The sequence below is a fragment of the Moschus berezovskii genome, chromosome 4, assembly GCF_049115385.1.
Source record: "Moschus berezovskii isolate FMDL1 chromosome 4, NW_MosBer_1.0, whole genome shotgun sequence".
NCBI lineage: Eukaryota > Metazoa > Chordata > Mammalia > Artiodactyla > Moschidae > Moschus > Moschus berezovskii.
The window spans coordinates 105242436-105270001 of NC_142463.1; the positions used below are offsets into that span (position 1 = coordinate 105242436).

The window sequence follows — 27566 nt, forward strand, 5'->3', positions numbered from 1 at the left end:
TGCTTCCCATTTTAGGAACCGGGAGATGGACTTTACTCTCCAGGACCTACACCTAGCCTTCGAAGCTTGTGGGGAGGGGAGGGAAATGAGCTCCTTCGAAAGCACTAGACTGTCAGCAGCATAGAGGATTCCTCTTCAACGCCAAATAGGTACACCATCAATATTTGTTGAATAAATGCGAATATCGGAACCTAGCAACGCAAACTAAATCTATTTCTTTTTCACATACCTTAACCATTAAAATCTCGGAAGTCAGCTTTCCCGCTGTTTAACTACAGCTAGTTGATTAGCCGGAGTGTCTGCAGTTTGCGGAGCACCCCGACTTTATTCTTCAGGGTTCTGGGATCAATGTCCCCACTTCTTGAAACGCTAAAGTCTAAAGTGGATTTACAATCTGGTGTTGAGATCCCCTTTAGAATGAGAGTCATTCGTATTCCATGTAAATTCACCCCGCCCCTTCCCATTCATTCACTCGACAAATATTTACTAAGCGCCTAAGAGATGCCTGTCCCTGTTGTAGGCATTTGGGATAAACCAGAGAACAAAACAAGAGATTTTTGCTCTGGTGGAACTTAGAGTAGGGCGAGAGACAAACTACGAATACGAATTTTAGATCAAATTATATAATCTGGAAGGTGACACATACTATGAAGAAAAAGGTGCCAGGCTGAATGGTTTGTGGAGGCCAGGAGATAAGGGAGGAGAATCCAAGATTGGGATCCGGCTCAGGTTGGGAAAAAGGGAGACGGAGCTGAAGTGGAGGGGCTGCTGATTCTGGGGACCGGGAAGGTATCTTCCGCAGGATGCGACGGAAGAGTATTCTGGTTTATGCGGAGGAATCCCAGGGACGGGGGAGCCTGGTGGGCTGCCGTCTGTGGGGTCGCACAGAGTCGGACACGACTGAAGTGACTTAGCAGCAGCAGCAGCAGGGGAAGGGCAGAAAGGAGTCTGGACAGAGGTTCCGGCCAAAAGCCAGGCAGGCGGGGCACTGCTCCGCAGCTGAGGCGAGAAGATGCTCTGGCTGGCTGCTCCCAGTCCAGGGCCCGGGCGGGGGCCGGTCAAGGGCGGCCAGCCACTACGCCCCCAAAATGGCCTCCCGATGCCCCTCGCCGCCCCACCCCGCCCCCGCGCTCCCCCGCCCGCCGGCCCACGTGACCGCCGGCCCCTCCCGCGCACCCCGGCTGGCGACCCCGGGTCCCGGTCCCTGCGGCGGCGGCCCCGCCCCTCGCGGGAAACGGACCAACCGGAGGACGGGTAGGGCGGGGCGGGCAGTGACGGCCAATGAAGGTGGAGCTCCGGAGGGGAGTAACAGGTTGGTGGGAGGGGGAGAAAGAAGGAGGGAGCGCCGAGGGACAGAGGGGGAGGGCCCGGGAGCCGAGCGTGCTGCTCTCCCCGAGCCCGAGCCCGAGTCCGAGCCCGGGAGCGCCGAGCCCGGGAGCGCCGAGCCCGGCTAGGGTGAGTGAACCGGGCGGTAGCGAGGGCACCCGAGAGGCAGGCGAGCCCTCAGGTGTACCCTTGAGGGGCGGGAGTCAAGGCGATCAGAGATACCCAGGGCACAGGTGCTGTGTTGGCGAGAGGAGGAGGGGAGGTCAAGGTAGGGTCGGAGTACTACTGATAAAGAGCTGGCTTCTGCTCTAAGATGCTAGACGCAGGTGCTTGGGAAGGTGCCAGGTGAGGGGCACCTGAGGCTAAGGCTATTCCCAGGGCATGAAAGCGTTTCAGGGTCAAGGTATCTCTGGAGGTCAGGCGCCAGTCCCTGGGGCAGAATTTCTCCTGGAGACCGAAATGGTAGGGGGAAGGAGTCAGCCTCGGTAGGGCAAAGGGGTCTTGCTGTCTATGGTTCAGAGACGGAAGGGAGAGGGCGTGGAAAGGTGCTGTTTCTCTGAGGTTCTTTCCCCGACTGCCAGTCTGAGCCGGCCCTGATACCTCTCTTCTGGCTTTGAGATGGCTCTGAGGTGTGGAGTCTTTAACCTTTCACCTATGAAAGGAGACAGGTGCAATTAATAGACACTGAGAGGTAAAAGGAGAGGATACTCCCCTCTCTTTGCTAAGTGTGAAACTAAGGCTTTGGACACTTATCCTCCTTTGCTTTCTTGCCAGAGAGGATTTTTCCTTCTTCCTCTTGAGAGAGTGCTCTATGAGAGAGGGATTTGAGTAAGCACTGATCCCTAGGCCTACAAAATATGTAGAAATACTTCTTTCTAATGAGACCTCTTTCTGGGGGCTAGTGTCAAACCCTCCCTCCAAGCACACATACTTCCGGGGTTCTAGATGGAGCCGTTGGGTGAGCTTTGGGAGCCTAACCAATTTTCTTGATGCCTCTTGGAAATTCTCCATTATTCCCTGAGACCCCACCAGGCATCCCTGACAGCTGGACCGTGGTGGCTGTCAGACTGGCGGGAGACACTGGTGCAGGAAATAAGCAGGGCTCCTCAGGAGACCCCAGGACTAGGAGATTCAGCACCTCTAAGTCTTCAGGCTGGATGAGAGGTGCACATGAGGGCCTAGACTAAACTTCTGAGGCAGATTTCCTTGCCTTAGGCGGGTGAGGGAACCAGAGCCAGTCGTAACTTGGCCCCTTTGATGCCCTGCCTGAGGAGAGTTGTTGTAATTGGGAAATAATTAGCAACCGCTATGTAGTCGACAGGCTGCCTACACATGCCTCCATACCTCTTTTTTCATCCTGGGTATTTGGGAATGGGGGGCTGGCTCTAGGGGACTGCTAATCCAGAGATTTGCCTGACCCTAAGAGGATTCTGGCTTCCTAGAACCCTTCCTGCTTTCCCCAGGCTGACCTGCTTGCTACCACCCCTGTGGGGAGTGAGGAGAAGGGTAGGGCCGCTGCTTTTCTTCAGGCTAGGTAAGGGGAGAACTAAGGGCCAGGGAGGCGGCCCAGGTTATGTGGGATCTGGAATGCAACCTTGGGAACTCTCAAGAGGGAAGGGTAGAGAGAGACAGTCTTCCTGTCACACACTGGGCTGTCTCTCACTCACCAGGCTCATTGTGTATCTGTTCGTGTCTCTGTTCCTCCTGCCTGTTCCCTTCCCACCTTCTGCCTTAGCATCTGAGCTGGACAGAGTTCCTGCCCCTGGTTTTGCCCCTCTGCCTCCTCTGTGGTGTGGAATTTCTCTGATCTGCTTCGCAAACTGCCAGTGGAGTCTCCCTGGCCCTCCCCTTCCTCTTGCCTCTCAAACCTGTCCAGCCAGTTTGCAGGGGCCCAGTTCCTCATTGTGTTTTTTACCCCCACTGGCCCAGCAGCTCTAGCCTGGCGCTCAGGTTTGTCTGTTTCAGTGGACTGAGCCAGGAGTACACTTGGGGGGTTCTTTTTGGATCCTCAGTCAACCTTATCTCATTACCTGTATGAGAAAATAGGAGCCAAAAGATCAAGGTCACTGAGTGGTCCTTTTCTATTTTGTTTTCCTTGTCACCTCCAAGGGGAGTCTAATCAGTGTACCTCCAGTTTACCCATTTTCTGCATCTGCCAGTTATATAGCATCTAGTGTATTGCCAGGCCCTCTGTATACCAGTTCTTCCTGGGCACACCCGAAACCACCCCACCCCCACTTCTACCAGGAGTCCAGAGACCCTGTCACTCCTAGTTGGAAGTCAGACGCTTATGGCTGGGCCAGAGATGATGGAATTGGGGCAGGGCAGGCTAATGAGTAACTCAGGGAGAAGTGGCTGCCTGATACAGGTGCTGTGTCCGCCCCCTCCTCGCAGGCAGGAATGACAGGCAGACAGATGAAGCTGAATTAACTTGTGGTCTAGTCTTCTTTCCGAGTCGAAAAGCGCCATGGGCACATGCCAGCGGTGGGAAAAGCAGGGTCAGGCATCTGGTGAGAGCAGAGGCTCTGGGCTCCCTGTTGCCTGGCACTCGATCACTGTTTACCTGCCTCTGGCGCTTACGCAAGACCTTGGAGCTGCCCTGCTCCCTGGACCCCGCCCCGCTGTCCTCTGTAACTGAAGGCGGATAGGTTTCGGGTTTTCCATGTTGAATCATTTAGAGCCCTGCTTTGTGACCCACCTCAAAGATCCCTTCAGCCTTCCTGGCCCTGGATTCACATGTTCTGGGGCTGAAGAAGATTGAGATTTGGGAGTCCCTGATACCTAGGGGTAGGCTTGGTTCCACCTCTGAGCAACTTGATGCTCTTGGGTGGGCAAGGGGCTATGTATTCTCTGGGACTAGGCTGAGAACTCCTTGACCTGAATCTGGAAGATCAGTTGATACACTATCATGGTAGAGCCACATCATGACTTCTGAGAGCTGTCAGTCTAGGTACATTTGGTTCTGAAATTATGACTGAAGAGGGCATGGAGTCCGGGTGAGAAAGAGGCTGTGTTACTAGGGCAAACAAGAAATGCTGTGTGGGATCCTTGGGAAATCTCCCCACTGCTGTGAGTTCTCCTTGGTTCAGGATACAATTTTTAATAGATATATGTTGATGTCTACTATCTGCTAGGCCCTGGGGACACAGGAGTCAGCTGAGAGCAACGTTTTTTCCCCTCCAGGAACTTATAATCGAGTAGAGAAAACAGGAAACAAATTGTCACTCTGATAAATATGTAACTGTGGTACATGTATACAATGGAATATTACTCAGCCATGAAAAGGAATGAATTTGAATCAGTTCTAGTGAAGTGGATAAACGTAGAGCCAGTTATACACAGTGAAGTAAGTCAGAAAGGGAAAAATAGATATTGTATATTAATGCACACATATGGAATCTAGAAAAATGGTACTGAGGGACCTATTTGTAGGGCAGGAACAGACATGTGGATGTAGAGAACAGACTTGGGGACATAGCTGGGGAAGAAGAGAGTGGGATGAATTGAGAGAGTAGCATTGAAACATACGTGTTACCATATGTAAAACATCACTAACGGGAAGTTGCTGTATAACACAGGGAGCTCAACCTGGTCCTCTGACAACCTAGTGGGGTGGGATGGGGTAGGGCATGGGAGGTAGGTTCAAGAGGGAGGGGACATATATATACTTATGACTGGTTCATGTTGTTGTATGGCAGAAAGCAACACAGCGTTGTAAAGCAATTATTCTCCAATTAAAAATAAATTTAAAAAATAAACTGAGGCAAACTCATGAGGCCATCTGTGGAGCATATAATGTGCATCTGATCTAGTTTGTGGGAGGGAAGGGTCAGGAAAGGCTTCTCTGAGGAAGTGACACCCTTCTGTAAACCAAGTGAAGCCAGGAAGTTCCCCTTGGAAGGAGCAGCATGTTTGCAGGATAACACTTGTTGACAACTTTGTGACAGGCTTTTGCTGCTAGGTGTGTTCATGTTTCCTAGCTCATCATTTTCCCTCTTTTTATTAAAGTAGAATCTGAGTAAATAAAGGGCAAAAATCTTAAGTGTATAACTTAGTAGATTTTTATTGTTGTGTACACCCATATAATTGTTATTGTCTGATTCTCATGGGCAGTTACCTTGTGAGGCAGTATCATTATGTCCATCTGACGTATGAGGAAACAGGCTTAGAAAAGTTGTGATTTGTCCACCGACTCTGTGGACATGAGTTTGAGTGAACTCCGGGAGTTGGTGATGGACAAGGGGGCCTGGCGTGCTGTGATTCATGGGGTCGCAGAGAGTCGGACACGACTGAGCGACTGAACTGAACTGAACTGAATATACATTAAGTGAAGAGCAGAAACAAGGATTCCAGGTCAGATCTGGAGTCTAGTCCAGAGCCTTTTCTATAATGAGTGGCTTGGAGAACTTATACTTTTGTCTTGTAGCTTCTTTTCTGGTCCCATTTCTTTTCTTTTTAAAAAAGAATTATTTATTTATTTTTGGGCGTGCTGTGTCTTCATTGCTTCTTGAGCTTTTCTCTAGTTATGGTGCATGGGCTTCTCATTGTGGTGACTTCCCTTGTTTTGGAGGATGGGCTCCAGGGCGCCTGGGCTTTAGTAATTGTGGCTCCCAGGCTCGAAGGCTAAGTAGTTGTAGCACATGGGCTTAGTTGCTCCATAGCATGTGGGATCTTCCCAGATCCCCGAATCTGTGTCTCTTGCCTTGGCAGGTGGATTGTTTATCATTGAGTCACCAGGGAATCCCTCTGGTCCTATTTCTTACTTGAATTCCAGCATAGGGTTCTACAACTACGTTTCTTGCTTTCCGGGGTATCTGAGTGAGAGGTTGGTTGGTCCAGAGAGGTTGGTCTTCCCCATTGTCTGCATAGTGGAAGGATGGGGTCCTTGGGTTCATGGGTGGGCTTTGAGGACCTTTTGAGATTCTGTGCTAAAAGTTTGGGTGAGCTGTCACCTGGGGGAAGGGTGCATTGCTTTCATGTTTTCTCAAATACCAAAAAGGTGAAGAACATTGCTGATAAGGGGTTCCTCCCCGCTGTATCTTCCTCTGGAGGGGAGGGACTGGGAATGTTAGGAATGCCCTTCCTCCAAGCCCCGTCTCACCTAGAGCTCTGCCCCTCCTTTCCGTGCTCCCTCTGGTTCCTGGGCTTCTTAGCCCTTCTACAGTCCCTGCCTGAAAGGGACCTTGCCAAGTTTCCTTGGCCCAGAGCTCTTCTTGGGGGTTGAGTTGGGTATATTTGTGTCTCTGGCACTTCAGAGGCTCCTCCTCCAGTTTGGTGCTAGGCCCTGGTGGAAGTTAGCAGAAGGGGCGGGGGAAGCTGGATTTTTATTTGCTTAGAGGAGAAACTCTTCTCCCCAAGTTCCTGGAGCCAGCGCATACCTGGACTACATTCCATCTGCTGACTCTGGGCTTAGGCAGTGTGGACCCAGGGAGGCAACCTGCGGGTGGTGGGTGGTCTTGGCTCTGGCCCTCAGATGGACAAGTCTGCCTGCATACCCTGGGGCCTCTTGGACTCATCCCACATGGCCTGTAGGATCTCAGTTCCCCAACCAGGGACTGAACCCTGGCCCCGACAGTGAAAGCACGAACTTCTAGCTACTGGACCGCCAGGGAACTCCCTGGACTGGTACTCTTAAATGTTATTTAAATCTTTTCTTGAGTGGGCTTCCCTGGTGCCTCAGATGGTAAAGAATCCTCCTGCAGTGTGGGAGACCTGAGTTCCATCCCTGGGTCAGGAAGATCCCCTTGAGAAGGAAATGACAACCCACTCCAGTATTCTTGCCTGGAGAATCCCATGGACAGAGGAGCCTGGTGGTCTACAGTCCATGGGGTTGCAAAGAGTTGGACTTGACTGGGTGACTAACACTTTTACTTTTTTCTTGAGTAGGCAGTACTCAAAAGGGACCAGATTCAAAAGGGACCAAAAGGTACTTCCTGGTGGTCCAGTGGCTAAGACTATGCTCCCAATGTAGGGGGCCTGGGTTTGATTTCTGGTCAGGGAACTAGATCTCATGTGCCACAGTTAAGATCCTGCATGCCACAACTAGACCTGGCACAGCCCAATAAATGAATAAATAATATAAAAAAACCCCGAAGGGACATAAAGATATCTAGAAGAGAGCCAGTCATTCTCCCAGCCCTGTATCCTATCCTCAGTTCCCCCAACCCTGATGCCATCACTGCTATCGGTTTCTTTGAGTATCCTCCCAGAAGTGGGATGACATACCTCGGGGTCTGCTGTATTTGAAATGAGCTTTGGGAATGGAAGCCCCCTGTTCTCCACTGGGCTGGAGGCCTCTGCATGTGGGGCTTGTGCCTTCCTTGGGGTTGGGGAAGCATATGGTAGTGCTATATTTGTCTGTGTGAAGATGAAGAAAAATCTTTAAACTCTTGGCAAAGCCAAGATCTTCAGGACTGTATTAGAGGAAAGGAGTTCTTCTGGGTCAGTGGGTCTAAAAGTGTGGAATCTGGATGTGGCATCAGCATCACCTGGGAACTTGTTAGAAATATAAATCCGTGCTTGGGGACTACCTCCTGAGGCTGATACTCTGTAGGGGCGGGCAGGGGGTGGAGTCTGTGTTTTAACAGGTCCTTCAGATGATGCTGCTCTGATGAAGTATGAGAACCACTGTTTTGTATAGAGAGACTTGTCGGGCAGTCAGCCTCGTAGAAACTGGGCAAGTGGGGTTTTCTGGGTTTCTGTTTCTAATCTCTCAGCTTAAGCTCTTTCCTTCATCTTCCAGGACCCCTCCAATCCATGGAGCAGGCGTCCACCATGGCTGAGCTCCGGGGCCCCGTTGACCATGGAGTCCAGATTCGCTTCATCACAGAGCCAGTGGGTGAGGCAGAGATAGGCACCCTACGTCGTGGTGGGCGACGGCCAGCTAAGGATGCAAGAGCCAATACTTACGGGGTTGCTGTGCGCGTGCAGGGCATTGCCGGGCAGCCCTTTGTGGTGCTTAATAGTGGAGAGAAAGGCGGTGACTCCTTTGGGGTCCAGATCAAGGGGGCCAACAACCGAGGGGCGCCAGGAGCTCTGAGCTCTGACTCGGAACTCGCTGAGAGCCCCTACTCTCAGGCCAGGGAGTTGCCTGCTCCATCTCAGGGCAGCACCTCGGATGAGGAGCCCGGGGCCCACTGGAATGGAAGGCTACTCCGCTCCCAGTCCCAGGCCTCCCTGGCAGGCCCTTCTCTGATGGATCCGGGCAATAGGAGCACCAGCCTGCTGGAGCTGGCCCCCCAGGGGACTTCCCCAGGCATCACCATTGACACTGCCCCCCTGTCTTCGGTGGACTCACTCATCAACAAGTTTGACAGTCACCATGGGGGCCAGACCCGGGGCCGGACTGGCCGCCGCATGCGGACGCTGCCCCCTGAACAGCGCAAGCGGAGCCAGAGCCTGGACAACCGGCTGCCACGGGCCACCCTCCAGGAACAGGAGCGCCGGTCCCCCGATCACTGGATCCCTGGCACAAAGCATGACCAGCGCACGGGCAGCTCAAAACCGTCAGCCCAGAGCTCTCTAGGCGGCTTTAGCCGTGCCCGTCAGACCCAGGACTGGGTCCTTCAGAGTTTTGAGGAGCCACGGGGCAGGGTACAGGACCCTGCAGTGCTGCAGGTCAGACCCCACCCTTCTGTGGCTTCCAACCCCTGGCCCCTTCTCGTCAGTCCTGACCCACCAGCCCTGGGCCCCCAAGTGGATTCAGATGATCTATGGCAGAGTCTACATTTGTCTTCCAGTTTGTCCATCTGCTTAACAGATGATATTCACGTGTACAAGATACTTCCACGGGCAGAATTCTAAAGGAAGTAGAAGTAACTGTGAAATCACCATTCACAAGCCTGGAGAGTTAACTCGTCCTTGCCAGACCACTGTGTGTGCCTCAGCCACTAGCATTTGCTAGGGCTGCCAGACGTGAGGCGGGCTTGGAGGATATGAGTGGCTCTCTGCTGCTCTGGCCAAAACGCCCACCTTTGTCTCCCACTCAGGAATGTGAGTGAGGAGGGGAGTGACGTTGCTCTGAGACAGAGTTAAGTCTATTCTAAAAGTAAATTATTTACACATTCTAGTACATTAACATTAGTGACAAATAGCCTGTGACACAGCTCACAACTGGTTGAGAGCTGCCCGTCGAGCAAAATCTGGTTTGCAGCAATAGTGAGAGTTGGATCCCTCCTGACCTGTTGCTCTGGCCTCAGAAGTATTGCCCCTGTACCCCCTTTTCAGGCTTGTTCTTCATGCTTGAAGGGCCTCATCTCCCAACTACCACTTCTCTTCTACCTGAACCCCATACACGCTTCTGGCTTAATCTTCTCAACCTCCCAATTTCTTTGGGTTTACTTTTTTTGTAGTTCAAATCAACTCCAGACCTTCTCCGAGACCAGCAGGAGGCCGCCCCACCAGGCAGTGTGGATCACGTGAAGGCCACCATCTATGGCATCCTGAGAGAGGGGTGAGTGGGGACCCCTCCCAGCAGCAGAGTCACTTTCTTGTTCTTCTAGCTTTGTTCCCCATCTTCCCTGCTCATAACCCTCCGTTCCCTCATCTCTTCTATCCCTTGCCTCCCCTTACTTTTGTATCTGTCCTTTCATCCTCCAGAAGCTCAGAAAGTGAAACCTCTGTGAGGAGGAAGGTCAGTTTGGTGCTGGAGCAGATGCAGCCTCTGGTGGTGAGCGGCCTTCTCATGGTGGAGTGAGGGGGCAGGCTTTGGCCTCGTGCGCCTCAGGGTCTGGATGTGGACTCACTTCTCTCCCCACTGTGTCTCTGGCAGATGGCTTCTCCTGGTTCTGCTAAGGCAGGGCAGGCTGAACTCACCCAAAAAGTGGAGGAGCTACAGAAAAAGCTGGATGAAGAGGTGAAGGTGAGGAGAGGATCAGAGGAGCAGGAGGGATGAAGGACCACATGGGAGAAGAAACCTGGCCTGGATGGGCCCTTCCAAGCAGTGGAAAGAGCGCTTGAGTGTCCTGTGAGATGAGACGAGAGTGTGTGCTAGTCCCAGGAAGGACTTCGGGGGTTCTCCAGAGCTTGGAGTGGAAGAACACATTCATCAGGGGTCCAACTGCTTTTCATTCTGTTCCTCTGGAAGGTCCTGTCCTAGATCTGCCCCTTGTGCTGTGCTTAGTCGCTCAGTTGTGTCCGATTCTTCGCAACCCCATGGACTGTAGCCTGCCAGGCTCCTCTGTCCATGGGATTCTCCGGACAAGAATACTGGAGTGGGTTGCCGTGCCCTCCTCCAGGGGATCTTCCCAACCCAAGGACTGAACCCAGGTCTCCCGAATTGCAGGTAGATTCTTTACCATCTGAGGCACCAGGCAAGCCCAGCTCTACCACTTACTGACTGTGTAAATCTTGAGCAAATTGTTTACCTCAGTTCTTTTCATCATTATCATAATGATGGCAGTAAAAGTAGTTGTCATTTATTGAGTTGAATTATTGTAGTAGGTACTATCCCGAGTAATATGTAATGATTATAGTGACCCTGTAAAGTAGGTATCATGGACCCTTGTATGATAAGAAAGTTGAAGTTCAGAAAGATGAAGTGAACTGCCTAAGGTGGTAAGTTGTAGAGGAATTTAAAAATTCAGGTTGGTCTTATGCTCAAGACTTTCTTCTCCTCTTTTGTTTTCTTTAATACTGCTTCTACCTTGGCGCAGTGGTAAAGAATCCGCCTGCCAACACAGGTGATGCAGGAGATGTGGGTTTGATCCCTGGGTTGGGAAGATCCCTTGGAGTAGGAAATGGCAACCCACTCGAGTATTCTTGTCTGGAAAATTCCATAGACAGAGGAGCCTGGTAGTCTACAGTCCATGGGTCACAAAGAGTCGGACACAACTGAGCACACACACACAGTTATTACTGTGTAAAAAATTACCTCAAAACAAACATCACCCAGTATCAGAGTGTCCAAGATCTGGGAGCCACTTAACTGGGTAGTTGTGGCTCAGGCAGGGCCTGTAATGAGCTTCCAGCCAAGATATTAGCTGGGGGTCTAGTCATTAGGATACTTGACCGGAGTTGGAGGATTTACTTTTAGCATGGCTTACTCAATGGTGGTTAGCTGGAGGCCTCAGTTCCCACAGTATGGTAACTACCTTCCCTCAGAGTGATTCAAGAGAGAAGGTAAGAAGGAAGCTGCAGTGCCTTTTTATGACCTAGTCTTAGAAGTGACACATCACTTCCTCTTTTTTCTGTTCGTTAGAAGAAACAAACTGTACTCAAGTACAGTCTATACTGAGTCCAGCCTCTGCTCAAGGGGAGAGGTTTCACCTTTTGAAAGGAATGACAAAGAATCTGTGGACATATTTTAAACCATTAGAGGTACCAAGGTTTCATATGAGGATTAAATGCAGATAATACACGTAAGGTTCCTAGTTCAGCGCCTGTCACATAGTGAATATCAATAGGTATTAGACATTTCCATTATTCCTGGTCTTTCTGAGAGGCTTGACCTACCCTTCACCTGTTTTATTCTCCTTTCCTTTTCCAGAAACGGCAGAAGCTAGAGCCATCCCAGTTGGGGCTGGAACGGCAGCTGGAGGAGAAGGCAGAAGAGTGCAGCCGATTGCAGGAGCTGCTGGAAAGGAGGAAGGGGGAGGCCCAGCAGAGCACCAAGGAGTGAGTGCAGTTGCTGATGCACCCAGGGCTATGTGGGGACCTCAGCCAGATTCAGAGACTCCCCCAGGGCTGGGGGAGACAGGGAAATCTCTAGAAGCTGAAAGGAGAAGACAGAGATGGTTAAAGATGGGACATTTCTCTTTACCTTTTCTATCGGATAAGCTAGTAATACTTGAGTTAGGCTGCCTGGGTTTGGCTCTGTGCATCAAGTTCTTAGTCTGTAAAATGGGGTTAATAATACCTGCCTCACCGGATTGTTGTGAGGATTCAATCATTCATGTAGGAGAAGTTTTGCGATGAGTATTATATAGTAGGTACCGACTGAGGTTCCTGTGGTTCATCAGTGAACCATAAAGATGAAGCAAAGTTTCTAGTGAGGAAAAACAGTAAACAATAAGCATATTATATAAGTAAATGTGTAACATGTGAGAAGGTGGTGAGTAGAGTAGGTTAAAGAACCTTAGGCGGGCTGGGTTGTAGGGGAGCAGGTTACAGTATTAAATCAAACAGGGGAGACATCGTTAAGATTTGAACAAATGCTTGAAGGAAGTTTAAAGGAACTACTTTAAGTAAAGTGTTTAGAAAATGGACTGACACTTAATGCTCAATAATGTTGTCTGTGATTGATTATTAGGCTCCAGAACATGAAGCTTCTCCTGGACCAGGGTGAAAGGGTACGACATGGGCTGGAGACCCAGGTGATGGAGCTGCAGGACAAGCTGAAACAGGCCCAGGGTCCTGAAGCTGCTAAGGAGGTGCTAATGAAGGTAGGGAGGAGGGTGTGTGTATTAATTGCTTCAGTCATGTCCGACTCTGCGGCCCCATGGACTGTAGCCTGCCAGGCTCCTCTGTCCATGGAATTCTCCAGTCAATACTGGAGTGGGTTGCCATGCCCTTCTCCAGGGGAATCTTCCCAACCCAGGGATCAAACCCAGGTCCCCTGCTTTGTAGATTCTTTATTGTCTGACACCAGGGAAAGCCCAGGGAGTAGGATGCGGTACCCTCATCTCTGCTCCCTTTCAGCAAGAGCATCCTTAAGTCTACTCATCTATAGTTTCCCCAAAGTATGGGGAGGAGGTAGTTGACTGTCTCTTTAGGGTGCTTTCAGGCAGTCTCAGTGGTGAGGTGATACCAGAGACCAGAATGGTGGATTTCCTTTAGCCTAACTAGGCATTGTAGAGGGCAGAGAGCATCTGTTCACATGCCTAGCAGATCAGAGGTGCTCAATACATATTTTTTGATTGACTGGATTAATGAATGAATGAGTTAACAGACAGGTGGATTCTAATATGGTCACCTCTGTACTTCCACTTTCACTTTCCCCAGGACCTGGTAGAGACCCGGGAGCTTCTGGAGGAGGTCTTGGAGGGGAAACAGCGGGTGGAGGAGCAGCTGAGGCTGCGGGAGCGGGAGCTGACAGCCCTGAAGGGCGCCCTGAAGGAGGAGGTGGCCTCCCGGGACCAGGAGGTGGAGCACGTAAGGCAGCAGTACCAGCGGGACACCGAGCAGCTTCGCCGGAGCATGCAGGACGCGACCCAGGCATGTGACAAGAGCAGGGCTGGAGAAAGAGGGCATCCCGGGAAGGGGGCTGCCTTGAGGTCTTGGTATCTGGGGATTTTTTTTCCTGGTCACCACTGGAACTCCTGCTAAAAGACACATGTGAGATGTAATGAAAACCTTCATCAGGAAATCTGTAAGGGTGGAGAAAAGGAGTGCAGGCCAGAAGTCCCATGAGGGTGTGCGATTGAAGTCCCATGGGGAATTAATGGAGGAGACTCCCTCTAGATGACAGAGACACACTGTGTCTTGGGAAGAGAGCCTTGTCTAGTCCTGCGCCAGGTTCCCTGGGCGTCAGGGTGTGCAGCTGGCACAGTGCCTCTGGATCTGAGCCTTACCATCTGCACTCTCACACTTTGCTCTGGAGTTTGCTCTTGCCTCTGAACCTCCTGGCCCCTGACGCTCCTCTTCCCTAGGACCACGCAGCGTTAGAAGCCGAGAAGCAGAAGATGTCTGCCCTGGTGCGGGGGCTGCAGAAGGAGCTGGAGGAGACCTCAGAGGAGACAGGGCATTGGCAGAACCTGTTTCAGAAGAACAAGGAGGAGCTTAGAGCCACCAAGCAGCAGTAAGGATAGTCCCCCCCAGGAAGCTCGTCCGGTGTTCTATCCCTGCCCTTCTCAGTCAGTGCTGTGCTCTTTCCTCTCCCGCTTCTCAAACTGCCCTTCTCCGTATCCACCTTCCTCCCTCGTGAGGGTGGGTGCCCAGTGTATTAACCTCCAGGGCGGTGGTTTTCATTGTTCTGCTAGCCTCTCCCCAGCAGGTGGCCTCACTCTCTTCCCTTTCCCTTTTATCTCACCTTGCTGGGCTCAGACTCCTGCAGCTGCGTATGGAGAAGGAGGAGATGGAGGAGGAACTTGGGGAGAAGATAGAGGCCTTGCAGAGGGAACTAGCGCAGGCCCGAACTGGTGCTGGAGATGCTCGCCAGGTGGAGGAGCTCAAGAAGGTACTTGGAGGCTAGGGGGCAGAAGGGCAGGTCGGGGTGATGGACACGTGCCTCACCCATCCACGAGGGCCTTCATACTGTCTCCCATTGCTTTGTTTTCAGACTTCCTCCTGCCTGCTCAGCCTTATCTCTTCGCAGCACACACTGCGGCAGGACTGGTCTCCTCATTCATTGTAGACATTTCTAATGGAAAAAACTCTTCGTGGCCAGCTTGGGTTATAGCCAGAGGCTGCTGGCTGCCTCCCAAGAGACCTCATGGGTAGCAACATTGAGGTGAATTTGTGAAACTCCAGGCTCATTTTTGCAAGCTTGGAAACCTCATTTGGTCAGCATAGCAAGGGTTACTTCATCTTTTAGAGGGGACTCAATTAACTACACTTATGAAACCAACATTTACAGTTAGAACACTGGTTTATTAACTTACAGTGAGCAGTGTTGTCACCTGGATTGGAACATTTGCACTGCGTGGCCAGCTGACCTACATGGGAAGCCAAATTGTAATTTGAAGGCTACTGCAGAATCTAAACCCAGGGAACTAAATGTTTTTATTATGTGTGGGTATTTTATAAACAATCTCATAAAATTGAAATGAGCACAGAAATAATTTCTTCATATTCCTGGTATTAGTTTATGAAGGACAAGAAAGCAGTGCATTATTTCAAATGATTTGAAAGTTAGAAAATATTTTCATTAATTATAAATATGGAGCATTGGCATTTATGGCCTCTTGAGAATCCTTCTGGGCCTACATTTCTTTGATTGTCTATGCTTGGCATGTAGTAGCTGCTCAGTTAACAAGTATTAATTAATCAATGCTTGTTTATCATGCATTTACTATAAGACTACCTAATTATAATCAGTAAGCATTATATTTTTAGATAAGTAAAGAAATATAGCTCTGAATGATGATTTCCCAGATAAATAAAAGCTTGAGCTTGCAAAAAATTTTTGGTGGAGAAAAAGATAATAAATGTTAACCAAATATACTTTGGTGGTTGTCAAATCAGAAGTACTCCTAGTTTTTACTGTATTGTTATTAAGTTAACAAATACAGATAGTCTGAAGTCTCTGTTCATTATGTTAGCTGACATAGTGAACTTGGACCTTCCTCTGGACAATCTCAATTGATTTATTATGCTAGGTAAAGCTAAAAAGCTAAAAAGTAATAACTACTGTTTCGTTTATCTCATGTTAAGTATGTTTTATTAAATATTTAATCAGCCTATGACATATACATTAGGAAAGTAGACTAACCCAGTCCACTGTAAACCATACACGGTGGTAGTTTCTTTTTCTTTGTAGTTAGTATGTTAGTGTCTTATATAGAAGACTCACTATATACATATAACCTTTCAGCCTAATTATGATACTTTCTGAATTTCAGAAGTAGCTACTAAATAATTAGAAACCGAAATCATATTTTAATATTTTAAAAAGGAAATCAGATCAGCAAATCACACTAATATTTATTGTGTCACATACTTTGGTTTTCAGCATTTGAAAAAAAAATAGCTATTTTTATTTTATCCATACAGTCATCTGTTCTTATTCCAAATAGTTTTTTTAAAGTAGAGATTTAGTTCATGTACCATAAAAGTCACCCTTTTAAAGAATACAGTTTAGTGGGGCTTTGTACACTCACAGAGTTTTACAATCATCACCACTATCTAATTATAGGATATTCTAATTACTCCAAAAAAGAACCCTGTATCCATTAGCAGTCACTCTTCTCATTCCCAGGAGCCACTAATCTACTTTCTGTCTCTATGGATTTGCCTATTCTGGACATTTCATATAATTTGACTCATATAATATCTAGCCTTTTGTGTCTGGCTTCTTTAATCTAGTATGTTTCTCAAGGTTTATCTGTGTTGTACCAAGTAACAGTATTTCATTACTTTGTATCGCTGAATAATATTCCACTGTATGGATATACCACATTTGTTTATCTTCATCGGTTTTTAAACATTTTTTAATTTATTTATGGCTGTGCTGGATCTTCATTGCTTTCCTTGGTCTTTCTCTAGCTATGGCAAGTGTGGGCTACTCTTTCTTGTGGTGCATAGGTATCTCATTGTGGTGGCTTCTCTTATTGTGGAACATAGGCTCTAGGCAAGTGGGCTTCAGTAGTTTCAGCACACGAGCTTAGCACTTGTGGTTCATGGGCTTAATTACTCTGTGGCATGTGGAATCTTCCTGGTCTAGGAGTCTAACCTGTGTCCCCTGCATTGGCAGGTGCATTCTCATCCACTGTGCCACCAGGGAAGTCTTATCTGTTCATCAGCTGATGGACACTTGGGTCACTTCTATATTTAGCTATAATGAATAATGCCACTATGATCTTTTACGTACAGGTGTTTTGTGAACATATGTTTATATATTTCTCTTGGGTATATACCTAGGAGTGGAATTGCTGGGTCATATGGTCACTTTATGGTTAACTCTTTGAAAGTGGAAGTCGTTCATTTGTGTCTGACTCTTTGTGACTCCATGGACTATACAGTCCATGGAATTCTCCAGGCCAGAATACTGGAGTGGGTAGCCATTCCCTTCTCCAGGGAATCTGCCAAACCCAGGGATCGAACCCAGGTCTCCCACATTGCAGGCAGATTCTTTACCTGCTGAGTCACAAGGGAAGCCCAAGAACTCTTTGAGACATTGCCAAATTATTTTCCAAAGTGGCCATACCATTTCACATTGTCACCAGCAACGTATGAGAGTTTCAGTTTCTCCACTCTCTGGTATCCCAAGCTGGCTCTCTCTGCTCTGTCACCATTTCCCTTCCCTTCTAGGAGCTGCGCCGGACACAGGAGGAACTTAAGGAGCTGCAGGAAGAGCAGCAGAGCCAGGAGGTGGCAGGGCGACACCGGGAGCGGGAGCTGGAGAAGCAGCTGAGGGTCGAGGCTGAACGAAGCCAGGGGCTGGAAGAGCAGAACCTCCAGCTACAAAAGACCCTCCAGCAACTGAGACAAGACTGTGAAGAGGCTTCCAAGGCAAGGGGAGTGGGCATAGGGCTTAGGAGGTGGAGGCTGAGGGGTCTGGAGGGCTGAGGAGCCAGAGGGCATGGAAAATTACCTATCATGGGTATGTATAGACCAAATACCACGGTCCTAGGTGTGTGCTTAAACGTAGCCAGGATGTGGCTGGGGAGGTCGGGCTGTACCTTGTGACACCCACTGCTTCTCTGTAGGGTGGGGTTCTCAGGGAAGCCTCTGGCTGGCGGTACCACCCCTCTTTCAGTCACTCTCTGTGGGGTGGTTTTCCTGGGAGTCGTCGATGACCTTGAGCCCCGGGGTCTGAGCCACCTCTCTGAACCGGCCTCAGGCTCAGATGGCAGCAGAGACAGAAGCGGCAGTGCTGGGGCAGCGTAGAACAGCAGTGGAGACGACGCTTCGGGAGACCCAGGACGAAAACGACGAATTCCGACGGCGCATCCTGGGTCTGGAGCAGCAACTGAAGGAGGCACGAGGCTTGGCGGAGGGTGGGGAAGTGGCGGAGGCTCGGCTTCGGGACAAGGTGCAGCGGCTAGAGGTTAGTGCTTTCGCTAACATCTTTGGCTTCCTCCCTGTCCTCTGTCCTCTCATCCCTGGCTAAATACTGGTGGCTTAGATGGTAAAGAAACTTCCTGCAATGCAGGAGACCTGAGTTCAATCCCTGTGTCAGGAAGGTCCCCTGAAGAAGGAAATGCACCCACTCCAGTATTCTTGCCTGGAAAATCCCATGGACAGAGGAGCCTGGTGGGCTACAGTCCATGGGGTCGCTAAGAGTTGGACACGACTGAGCGACTTCACTTTCATGCATTGGAGAAGGAAATGGCACCCCACTCCAGTGTTCTTGCCTGGAGAATCCCAGGGACGGCGGAGCCTGGTGGGCTGCCATCTTTGGGGTCGCACAGAGTCAGACACGACTGAAGCGACTTAGCAGCAGCAGCCAGTATTCTTGCCTGGAAAATTCCAGGGATAGAGGTACAGTCCGTGGGTCGCTACGAGTCAGACACGACTGAGAGACTTAATACTTTCACTCTCATGGCTCAGATGGTTAAGAATCTGCCTGTAATGCAGGAGACCTGGTTTTGATCCCTGGGTCAGGAAGGTCCTCTGGAGAAGGGAATGGCAGCCCACTCCAGTAGTCTTGCCTGGAGAATCCCATGGACAGAGGAGCCTGGTGGGCTCCAGTCCATGGGGTCACAGAGAGTCAGGCATGACTGAGTGACTAACATGAATGTGGAAATCCTCAGCCATCGCTTTTATTTTGCCTGTAATGAGTTTTGGTTTGCCTCCCTAGCCCTCTGTTAACCTTGGGTTTGTTTCTGGAGTGTGCTTTGGTGTGAATGCTTCAGCCTTTGCACTAGTGTTTCTGTCCATCTCCCACTCTGCATGGTCTCTGATCTTGGTTGGTTCCTTTGAGCCTGTTTTCATTGTCCACCTTTTTCAGAAATATCTCTTCCTCCTCTCTCCCATCTGCTCACCTCCAAATGACTTGAGCCTGGGCTTTGCATCCTCTTGATCCAACATCCCTCACCTTCCCCTCTCCCAGGCAGAGAAACAGCGGCTAGAGGAGGCCTTGAATGCAGCTCAGGAAGAGGAGGGGAGCCTGGCAGCAGCCAAGCGGGCACTGGAGGCACGGCTGGAGGAGGCCCAGCGGGGGCTGACCCGCCTGGGGCAGGAGCAGCAGGCACTGAACCGGGCACTGGAGGAGGAGGGGAAGCAGCGGGAGGTGCTGAGGCGCAGCAAGGCCGAGCTGGAGGAGCAGAAGCGCTTGCTGGACAGGACTGTGGACCGGCTGAACAAGGAGGTGGGTCATGGGCTGGCTCAGCCTCAGGAAGAGGTCAGCTCATACAGAAGCTTGCCTGGAGCAATGGACATGGGAGGGAATGGGGTCACAGTGTGTGGTATTTGCTTTCCTCAAGTTCATCGTTGGGGAAGCCAAGGCCAAAGAGGCAGAGTGGCATCCTTCTTGCGTCTCCTGAGTGTTCGTGCCCTCCCCCACCATCCCATTCCTTCACGGTCTAATCCTTCAAGACTGTCTGTCTCCTGGAGTTCCTTTTAGAAGTCTGTAAGACCTAAACATAAGAATCTTCATTGGTAGAGTTTTATATTTAGGGGAAGGGGAAAAAAAGGCCTATGGTCCCTCCTTAGACATCTGTAAGACCTAAAAATAGGAGTTTTCATTGGTAGAATTTTATATTCGGGGCAGGGAAGGAGAAAGGAAGACAAGGAAATAAATTGCTTTTTTTTCGGGTAAGGTCATCCACCTAGTCTCTTATGTATAAAACTGGAGCAAACACCTATTTCATCAGTTCTAAAATGTACATTGTATCATCTCTGGAATTGATTTGTCTTGTAATTGATGGTATGTTATAGTTCAGTTGGCAACTTTTTCTTTCAGTGGTGTATCATAATAATCATTGGTATCATGGATTACTAAAATATGGTCATTTCAGGCTTACTTTGTTATCAGGCACTGCTGTAAGTACGTATATAATTAACATAAATCTCACAACAACCTTGTGATGTTCTATTATTATCCCATTTTACAGATAGGGAACTGAGACTGAGAGAGCATAAGTAACTTGCCTGTGGTCGCACGGGTAAGCGGTAGAGCAGGATTTGAACCCAGGAGATCTATATATTACTCCCAGCCATACTAGGGACCTAGGTCCAGGAGAGAGCAAGAGAGGGCTGCTTGGGCAGGAAGGAGGCTCTGGGAGAACCTTGGGAGCCTGGGCCCAGAGAAGAGACAGAGGATCTGTCAAAGAGTTGCAGGGTTGAAAAAGCTCTTCTCTCTGTGTCTCAGCTGGAACAGATTGGGGACGACTCAAAGCAAGCCCTGCAGCAGCTCCAGGCCCAGCTGGAGGATTATAAGGAAAAGGCTCGGCGGGAGGTGGCAGATGCCCAGCGCCAGGCCAAGGAGTGGGCCAGTGAAGCTGAGAAGACCTCCGGGGGGCTAAGCCGGCTTCAGGATGAGGTAGGAGCCTAAATGGCAGGATACTGGGAATCCTCCCAGTGTTCTTATATTGAAGGTCATTCATTGCCTCTTAATTAAGTGTGTCTTTGTGACCCCACGGACTACACAGTCCATGGAATTCTCCAGGCTAGAATACTGGAGTGGGTAGCCATTCCCTTCTCCAGGGGATCTTCCCAATCCAGAGATCGAACCCAGGTCTCCCACGTTGTAGGTGGATTCTTTACCAGCTGAGCCATAAGAGAAGCCTGCCTCTTAATTAAAGCTGTTGCCAAATCCTAGGATCTGGGTTTAGGTCTAATCACTTAGGCGGGGGAGGGTGAAGGGAGTTGTCCACCCTAGATGCAGACAGAGGATGCGTTCCCCAGTGGCTCAGCAGTAAAGAATCCGCCTACAATGCTGGAGACATAGGAGATGCAGGTTCAATCCCTGGATTGGGACGATCCCCTGGAGGAGGAAATGGCCACTCACTCCAGTGTTCTTGCCTGGAGAATCGGATGGACTGAGGAGCCTGGCAGGCTGTGGTCCATAGGGTCATAAAGAGTCAGACATGAATGAATCAACTGAGCGTGCATGCACTTAGGTATGGCTGTACACTGTAGTGATGCACTTACATCACTCCTCTACTGATGCGTTTGCAAACCCTGCTGCACATTAGGGGCACCTGGGGAGATTTTTAAAAATCCCAATACCTAGGATGCATCCTGTCCACTTAAATCATAAACCCTGAGGCTTGGTTTCAGGATCAGTTGTCTGAAAACTCAGGTGATTGAAAGTGTTGAAGAATTTTCCCCGCAGGATGGACTGCTCCCACCCCACCTCCACCTCAATTTATCTGAGCTGTTGCATTTTTCTCTTCTGACCAGACTCAGAGGCTGCGGCAGGCCCTGCAGGCATCCCAGGCTGATCGGGACACAGCCCGGTTGGACAAAGAGCTACTGGTCCAGCGACTGCAGGGGCTGGAACAAGAGGCAGAGAACAAAAAACGCTCTCAGGATGACAAGAGTCGGCAACTCAAGAGCCTTGAGGTGAGGGGTTGACGTGTGCAGGCAGGCTGGGGGAAGAAGGGGGGCAGTCTGGATCCTGGTGTGGGTGGGACTTCTGCGGGGAAAAAAAGCCAGGACGCTCCCAGCCTCTTTCTGTATTAGGGATGGAAAACTGGCAGCCCATAGCTGATGGGTTTTGTTTGATTGCAGTGCTTTAAGCAACTTTGAATTAATTGCCACTGTTTAGAAATTTAAAGATGTCAAATAAAATTTTGGATTTCAGGCCTCTTGTTTACATTTGAAAAATATAACAGCGAGGGGCTTTGAGTCCCGAGTTGCTTCATGGTAATAGTTGGCTGGAGCAGAGCCACGGCCTCTCCCCTTTAGAGTCAACAGTGGTCTTCAGTTTGCTCTATTTGGCAATAACAACAACAGTAATAAGAGCAGCAGCAGCAAACACTTGTGCTGTGTGCCAAGTACTTAAGAATCGTTTAATCCTGAGCAATGCAGGAGACCCGGGTTTGATCCCTGGGCCTGGAAGATCCACTGGAGAAGTGAATGGCAACCCACTCCAGTATTCTTGCCTGGAGAATCCCATGGACAGAGGAACCTGGTGGGCTATGGTCCGTGGGGTTCCCAAAGAATCAGACATGATTGAGCAGCTATCATTCATTCACTCACTCAGTTCTGAGAATAGCCCTTTGGAACGGGCAGTTTTGTTTTATCCATTTCACAGATGTGGAATACAGACACAGAGAGGCTAAGCCACTTGTCCATGGCGCCTCTGCTAGGAAGTGGTGAAGTGAAATGAAGCGAAAGTCGCTCACTCATGTCTGACTCTTTGCAACCCTGTGGACTATACAGTTCATGGAATTCTCCAGGCCAGAATACTGGAGTGGGTAGTCTTTCCCTTCTCCAAGGGATCTTCTCACCTGAAGGATCAAACCGGGCTCTCCTGAATTGCAGGTGGATTCTTTACCCGCTGAACTACCAGGGAAGGAAGTGGCAGATCTGATTTTTAAACCCAGGCAGTCTGGCTCTGGTGCCCACGCTCTTAGTCTGTATATGGTACTGCCTGGCTTGAGTTTAGAAGCTTGGGTTTCTATTTTCCCATTAGGGAAATAGGGCTTCCCCAGTGAGAAACAGATCCTGGGGTTTGTTCTCCTGCCAGGGGGCCAGGATCAAAGTCGGCCCACTCCTTTCTCTTGATGCCTCACTTGGGCAGCAGAGGGCGCTAGCTCCATGGTGGCTCTGGGCAGGGGGAGGGACCAATGGACTGTGGGATGGGGAGAGACAAGAATCTTTGGAGGCTGGGGTCTGAGAGGGTCCAGGTCAGAGCGGCATTGTGGTGTCCAGCCTTTGGGGCAGAATTAACCCAAATTGTTGTCCCTCTGCCACAGGAAAAAGTCTCACGGCTTGAGGCAGAGTTAGATGAGGAGAAGAGCACGGTAGAGCTGCTGACCGACCGGATGAATCGAGGCCGAGATCAGGTAACCCCTTCCTGATTCCTCATCTATGTTTATGCCTGACGACAGAGCCTCTCAGCCCTTTCAAAAACAACCCAACCTTCCCATCTTTCATGTCTGGAGAGCTCTGGCTGCAGAATTGGTGCGTGACTACTTCTACTGCAGAGTCTCATCTGCTTTCGGGAGGGATTGGCAGGTTTCCTCAAGTGGAAAGAAGCCAGGAATTTGAATGGAGGAAGGAATCCTGGTGGCCTGGGCTACTGACCTGAGTCTGGACCATTTCCATTCAGAAGGGATTCTGGTTCCTGGTGAGACTGAGGAGGCCTTGTTTCAATCCTTATGGCTCCTCCCATTTGAGTAGGCTGTGATGTCTTAGTTGCCTGGGAATTAGGGGGATTCAGAGAGCACCCCCCATTTACTCTGCCCAGCTTGGTTTCAGCTTGCTGGTTCATCATCAGTCCTCCCCAAGTCTAGTTCCTCTGGCCTGTCCTTGCTAGGTGGACCAGCTGAGGACAGAGCTCATGCAGGAGAGGTCAGCCCGGCAGGACCTGGAGTGTGACAAAATCTCTTTGGAGAGACAGGTGAGGGGATGGGGTGGGCAGTCTCAGGGAGAGACCTTGGGAGGTGGGTAGAATGACCATGGAAGCAACTGGAAGTAGAGTGCAAACTGAGGAGGCTTCCTGTCCCCTCTCAGAACAAGGACTTGAAGAGCCGGTTGGCCAGCTCAGAAGGCTTCCAGAAGCCCAGCGCCAGCCTCTCGCAGCTTGAGTCCCAGAATCGGGAGTTGCAGGAGCGGCTGCAGGCAGAAGAAAGGTGACATGAGCCATCCTTTCTCTCTCCCCAGGGGCTGTTCTCCTCTGGGGCCCCCTTCGTCTTCTGCCTCAGTCATGGCAATCTGGCTTGATCTTTCGGGAGCCCTCTTCTCTTGATAGGGAGAAGAGAGATTTATGGAAATTCTGAAATGTGAATAGCCTCTGTCTACCCAGTTCTTTAGATCTGCCCTGGATCCTCCCCAGCCTAATGGTGGGGCTTGTGGCCGAGTCCTTGGAGGCAGTACGGGGCCAAGTAGCAGCTTCTTTAGAAATGACAACAGCCTAGACATCCCCCTAACCCGCCCTTTTAGGGAGAAGACAGTTCTGCAGTCTACCAACCGAAAACTGGAGCGGAGAGTTAAAGAACTGTCCATCCAGATTGATGATGAAAGGCAGCATGTGAATGACCAGAAAGACCAGGTAAAGATGGCAGCCAGGGCCAGGCAACCATAGGGCAAGTATATACTATGCATTTTCTTGAAGGCCAGGGGAGGGCCTACCTCATATGTGTTCTGTCTTAGACTTTTTCTCTATCTTTATAGAGAAAAAGTCTAAGATAGAACTTAGACTATATAGTAAGCATATGTGCTGAGTACTTACGATGCACTGGGTCCCTTTTCTAAGTGATGTATTAACTCATTTAATCCCCAAGACAAACCTATGAGGTTAGGGAACTTGCCTATGGTCACAACATTTTTCTAGGGGCACCTACATATACCTTGTCAAGATTGCTACAGGGGAGGGTTTCAGGCCATAGTAGCAGCAGCTGCTTTTCTAATGGGAGGACTTGGTATCCTGCCTAGCTAAGCCTGAGGGTGAAGGCTTTGAAGCGGCAGGTGGATGAAGCCGAAGAGGAAATTGAGCGACTGGACAGCCTGAGGAAGAAAGCCCAGCGTGAGCTGGAGGAACAGCATGAGGTCAATGAACAGCTCCAGGCCCGGATCAAAGCCCTGGAGAAGGACTCCTGGTATGGGCTGCTCTTCTGCCCCCTGGTCCATTGGGAATGAGCTCTCCTGAGCTGGGTGGGGAAGAAGGGACTTCGCAGGCACTCATTTGTGGATGAAAGCCAGGATGGTTGTCTTTTAGTACCTCAGTATCCATCCTGTACCCCATCTCCCTACTTCTTAGGGGAATCGTATGGGTAGTTTTAGGCTTTAGGAGAACTGAGTTTCCTTCGCATGAGAAGGGAGGCTGTTTAAATCTTTCTGTCATCTTCCCTGATTGGTATTCCTCTCTTTGACTCAGGCGCAAAGCTTCCCGCTCAGCTGCTGAGTCAACCCTCCAGCATGAAGGACTGAGCTCAGACGAGGAATTTGACAGTGTCTACGATCCTTCCTCCATCGCCTCACTGCTTACAGAGAGCAACCTGCAGACCAGCTCTTGTTAGCTTGTGGTTCACAAGGGCCCATAAACCACACTGGAGGCCTGGCCAGTTCTGCTCTGCTCTGCCCAGCTTCAGATTCCTCATCTCTGGCAGGGATCCAGTTATTAAAGACCTAAGATGGGGAGGGGTTTGAGTGATGGTGATAAAAAATACATCTGCGCTAAACCAGTAGAGGGACATTCCCCTTCCTCTGGGTGGAGTGGGCTCTTTAGGCCAACTGAGCCCCCTCCTTAAGTGCCGATAACCCCCTCCTCTGCTCGCTCATAACAGCAGGCTGGTCAGGGGGATTGAGTGGGATAGGAAGGGTAGAAATTGCCATGTATATAAAGCTTTCTTTCTTTAGCCCTTAACCCTAGGCTCAGGGAAATAACCTATGTGATTCTGCCCCCCTGACTCCTGCAATTCATTTCCTTCCTATTCTGGAGTGGGGTCAGGGGAGCATTATGGGTAATGGACATGCTGGCGTGACTCTGCCCACTTCTCACATGCTCTTCTTTGCACAGTCATGGGGCCCATGCAGTAGTCCCCACCTGTCTCCATTACTATATTTTTTGTCTTCCCTAGGCTAGGATCCAAGGGACCCTTTCTCCTTCCCTTCCCATCTTTACCATTTCTACGTTCCTTCTTCTCAGTGCCTTAGCCAGGGTGAGGAGATATGGATGCTCTTCTTGCCTTTTATTACCTGCACACTCATACCTCTCCAAAGATCACCTTTTCCCCATCTGGGGCCCTCTGCCTTCCCTGCTGCCCCAATGACTGGTCGAGAGATCTACTGGTTTCTCTGCCTATGAGCCCCTGTGAGAGGGGCTCTGGTAGGGCTGTAATGAAGTGGTGGAGCCTGCTTCTGCTCAGGGTTTCCATCCTTCCTCCTCTCCCTCTGGACTATGATGTGTTTATAAGATGGTTGGACCTGGGAACCCTGACGACTGTCTACACAAGTTTGAAAAGCAAACGTTTTGGTCTCTATGGCCATACTTGTGGTTTCTCTTATCAGAGGTGACCAAGCCCAGTAGGGAACTGAGGGACCCTCATTATCTCAGGAGCCTGGACCTGATACAGAGGGGCTAGAAGCTGACTCTTGGTAGAAATGGGAAGAGGCAATGGAGGATTTGTTCCTCTTTTGGGATTTGGGGAGAGCCAAGTTCTGGTGGGGAGGAGGTGAGGAAGATGATTCACCTCTCTTATTTCCTAAGCAGGCTCTGTAATGAGCCTAGAGGAGGGAGAAGCCTGTTCTCATCAATGACTTGTAATTTCATAATTTAGAAAAATTCCTCTATTCTGCAAATCATATATTCTCTCCCGATCCAATCAAGCATTGAATTTTTATTTTAAATTAAATAAAAATTATATATCTATACTGAAATCCTTGTCTTCTCAGTCATTTTCCTGATTTATTTGGAGGTCTGAATTATGTGAAGAAGCCATCTTACTGTGCAACTTAGAGGCTGAAACTGGAGTTTTCTTACCTCACTTTTAGAGGCCTTTTACAACAGATCAGAAGGGATCGAGGGAGACTAGAAGTTAATAGCAGCTCCATTCTTTCCTGAGAATAGCAAAACCAGTAAATGCCATCTTTGAGAATTAAAGAAGACAGGTTAGAACTGAGTTTTATTCCTAGGGGGCATAGTTCAGTTCAGTTCAGTCGCTCAGTCCAACTCTCCGCGACCCCATGGACCACAGCACGCCAGGCCTCCCTGTCCATCACCAACTCCCGGAGTTCACTCAAACTCATGTCCATCGAGTCGGTGATGCCATCCAGCCATCTCATTCTCTGCTGTCCCCGTCTCCTCCTACCCCCAATCCCACCTAGCATCAGACTCTTTTCCAGTGAGTCAATTGTCGCATGAGGTGGCCAAAGTATTGCAGTTTCAGCTTTAGCATAAGTCCTTCCAATGAACACCCAGGATTGATCTCTTTTAGAATGGACTGGTTGGATCTCCTTGCAGTCCAAGGGACTCTCAAGAGTCTTCTCCAGCACCTCAGTTCAAAAGCATCAATTCTTCGGTGATCAGCTTTCTTCACAGTCCAACTCTCACATCCATACATGACCACGGGAAAAACCATAGCCTTGACTAGACGGACCTTTGTTGGCAAAGTAATGTCTCTGCTTTTTAATATGCTATCTAGGCTGGTCATAACTTTCCTTCCAAGGAGCAAGCGTCTTTTAATTTCATGGCTGCAATCAGCATCCGGAGTGATTTTGGAGCCAAAAAAAATAAAGCCTGACACTGTTTCCACTGTTTCCCCATCTATTTCCCATGAAGTGATGGGACCAGATGCCATGATCTTTGTTTTCTGAATGTTGAGCTTCAAGCCAACCTTTTCACTCTCCTCTTTCACTTTCATCAAGAGGCTTTTTAGTTCCTCTTCACTTTCTGCCATAAGGGTGGTGCCATCTGCATATCTGAGGTTATTGATATTTCTCCCAGCAATCTTGATTCCAGCTTGTGCTTCTTCCAGCCCAGCGTTCCTCATGATGTACTCTGCATATAAGTTAAATAAGCAGGGTGACAA

The 27566-nt window shown here is 49.7% G+C and overlaps 1 protein-coding gene across 1 annotated transcript; it reads left to right on the top strand.

The window, feature by feature from the left end:
* Positions 1 to 1425: 1425 nt before the first annotated feature.
* Positions 1426 to 26415, top strand: CGN (cingulin). Its single transcript, XM_055402876.2, has 21 exons — positions 1426 to 1455; positions 8069 to 8943; positions 9678 to 9778; positions 9925 to 9994; positions 10097 to 10186; positions 11813 to 11940; positions 12575 to 12707; positions 13267 to 13479; positions 13914 to 14062; positions 14308 to 14440; positions 17233 to 17433; positions 17765 to 17971; positions 18977 to 19234; positions 20237 to 20407; positions 21271 to 21432; positions 22791 to 22880; positions 23354 to 23437; positions 23551 to 23669; positions 23980 to 24088; positions 24472 to 24635; positions 24914 to 26415. Exons 2-21 carry the CDS (start codon positions 8083 to 8085, stop codon positions 25053 to 25055), a joined length of 3585 nt encoding a protein of 1194 aa, XP_055258851.2. The 5' UTR covers positions 1426 to 1455; positions 8069 to 8082; the 3' UTR covers positions 25056 to 26415.
* Positions 26416 to 27566: the final 1151 nt, after the last annotated feature.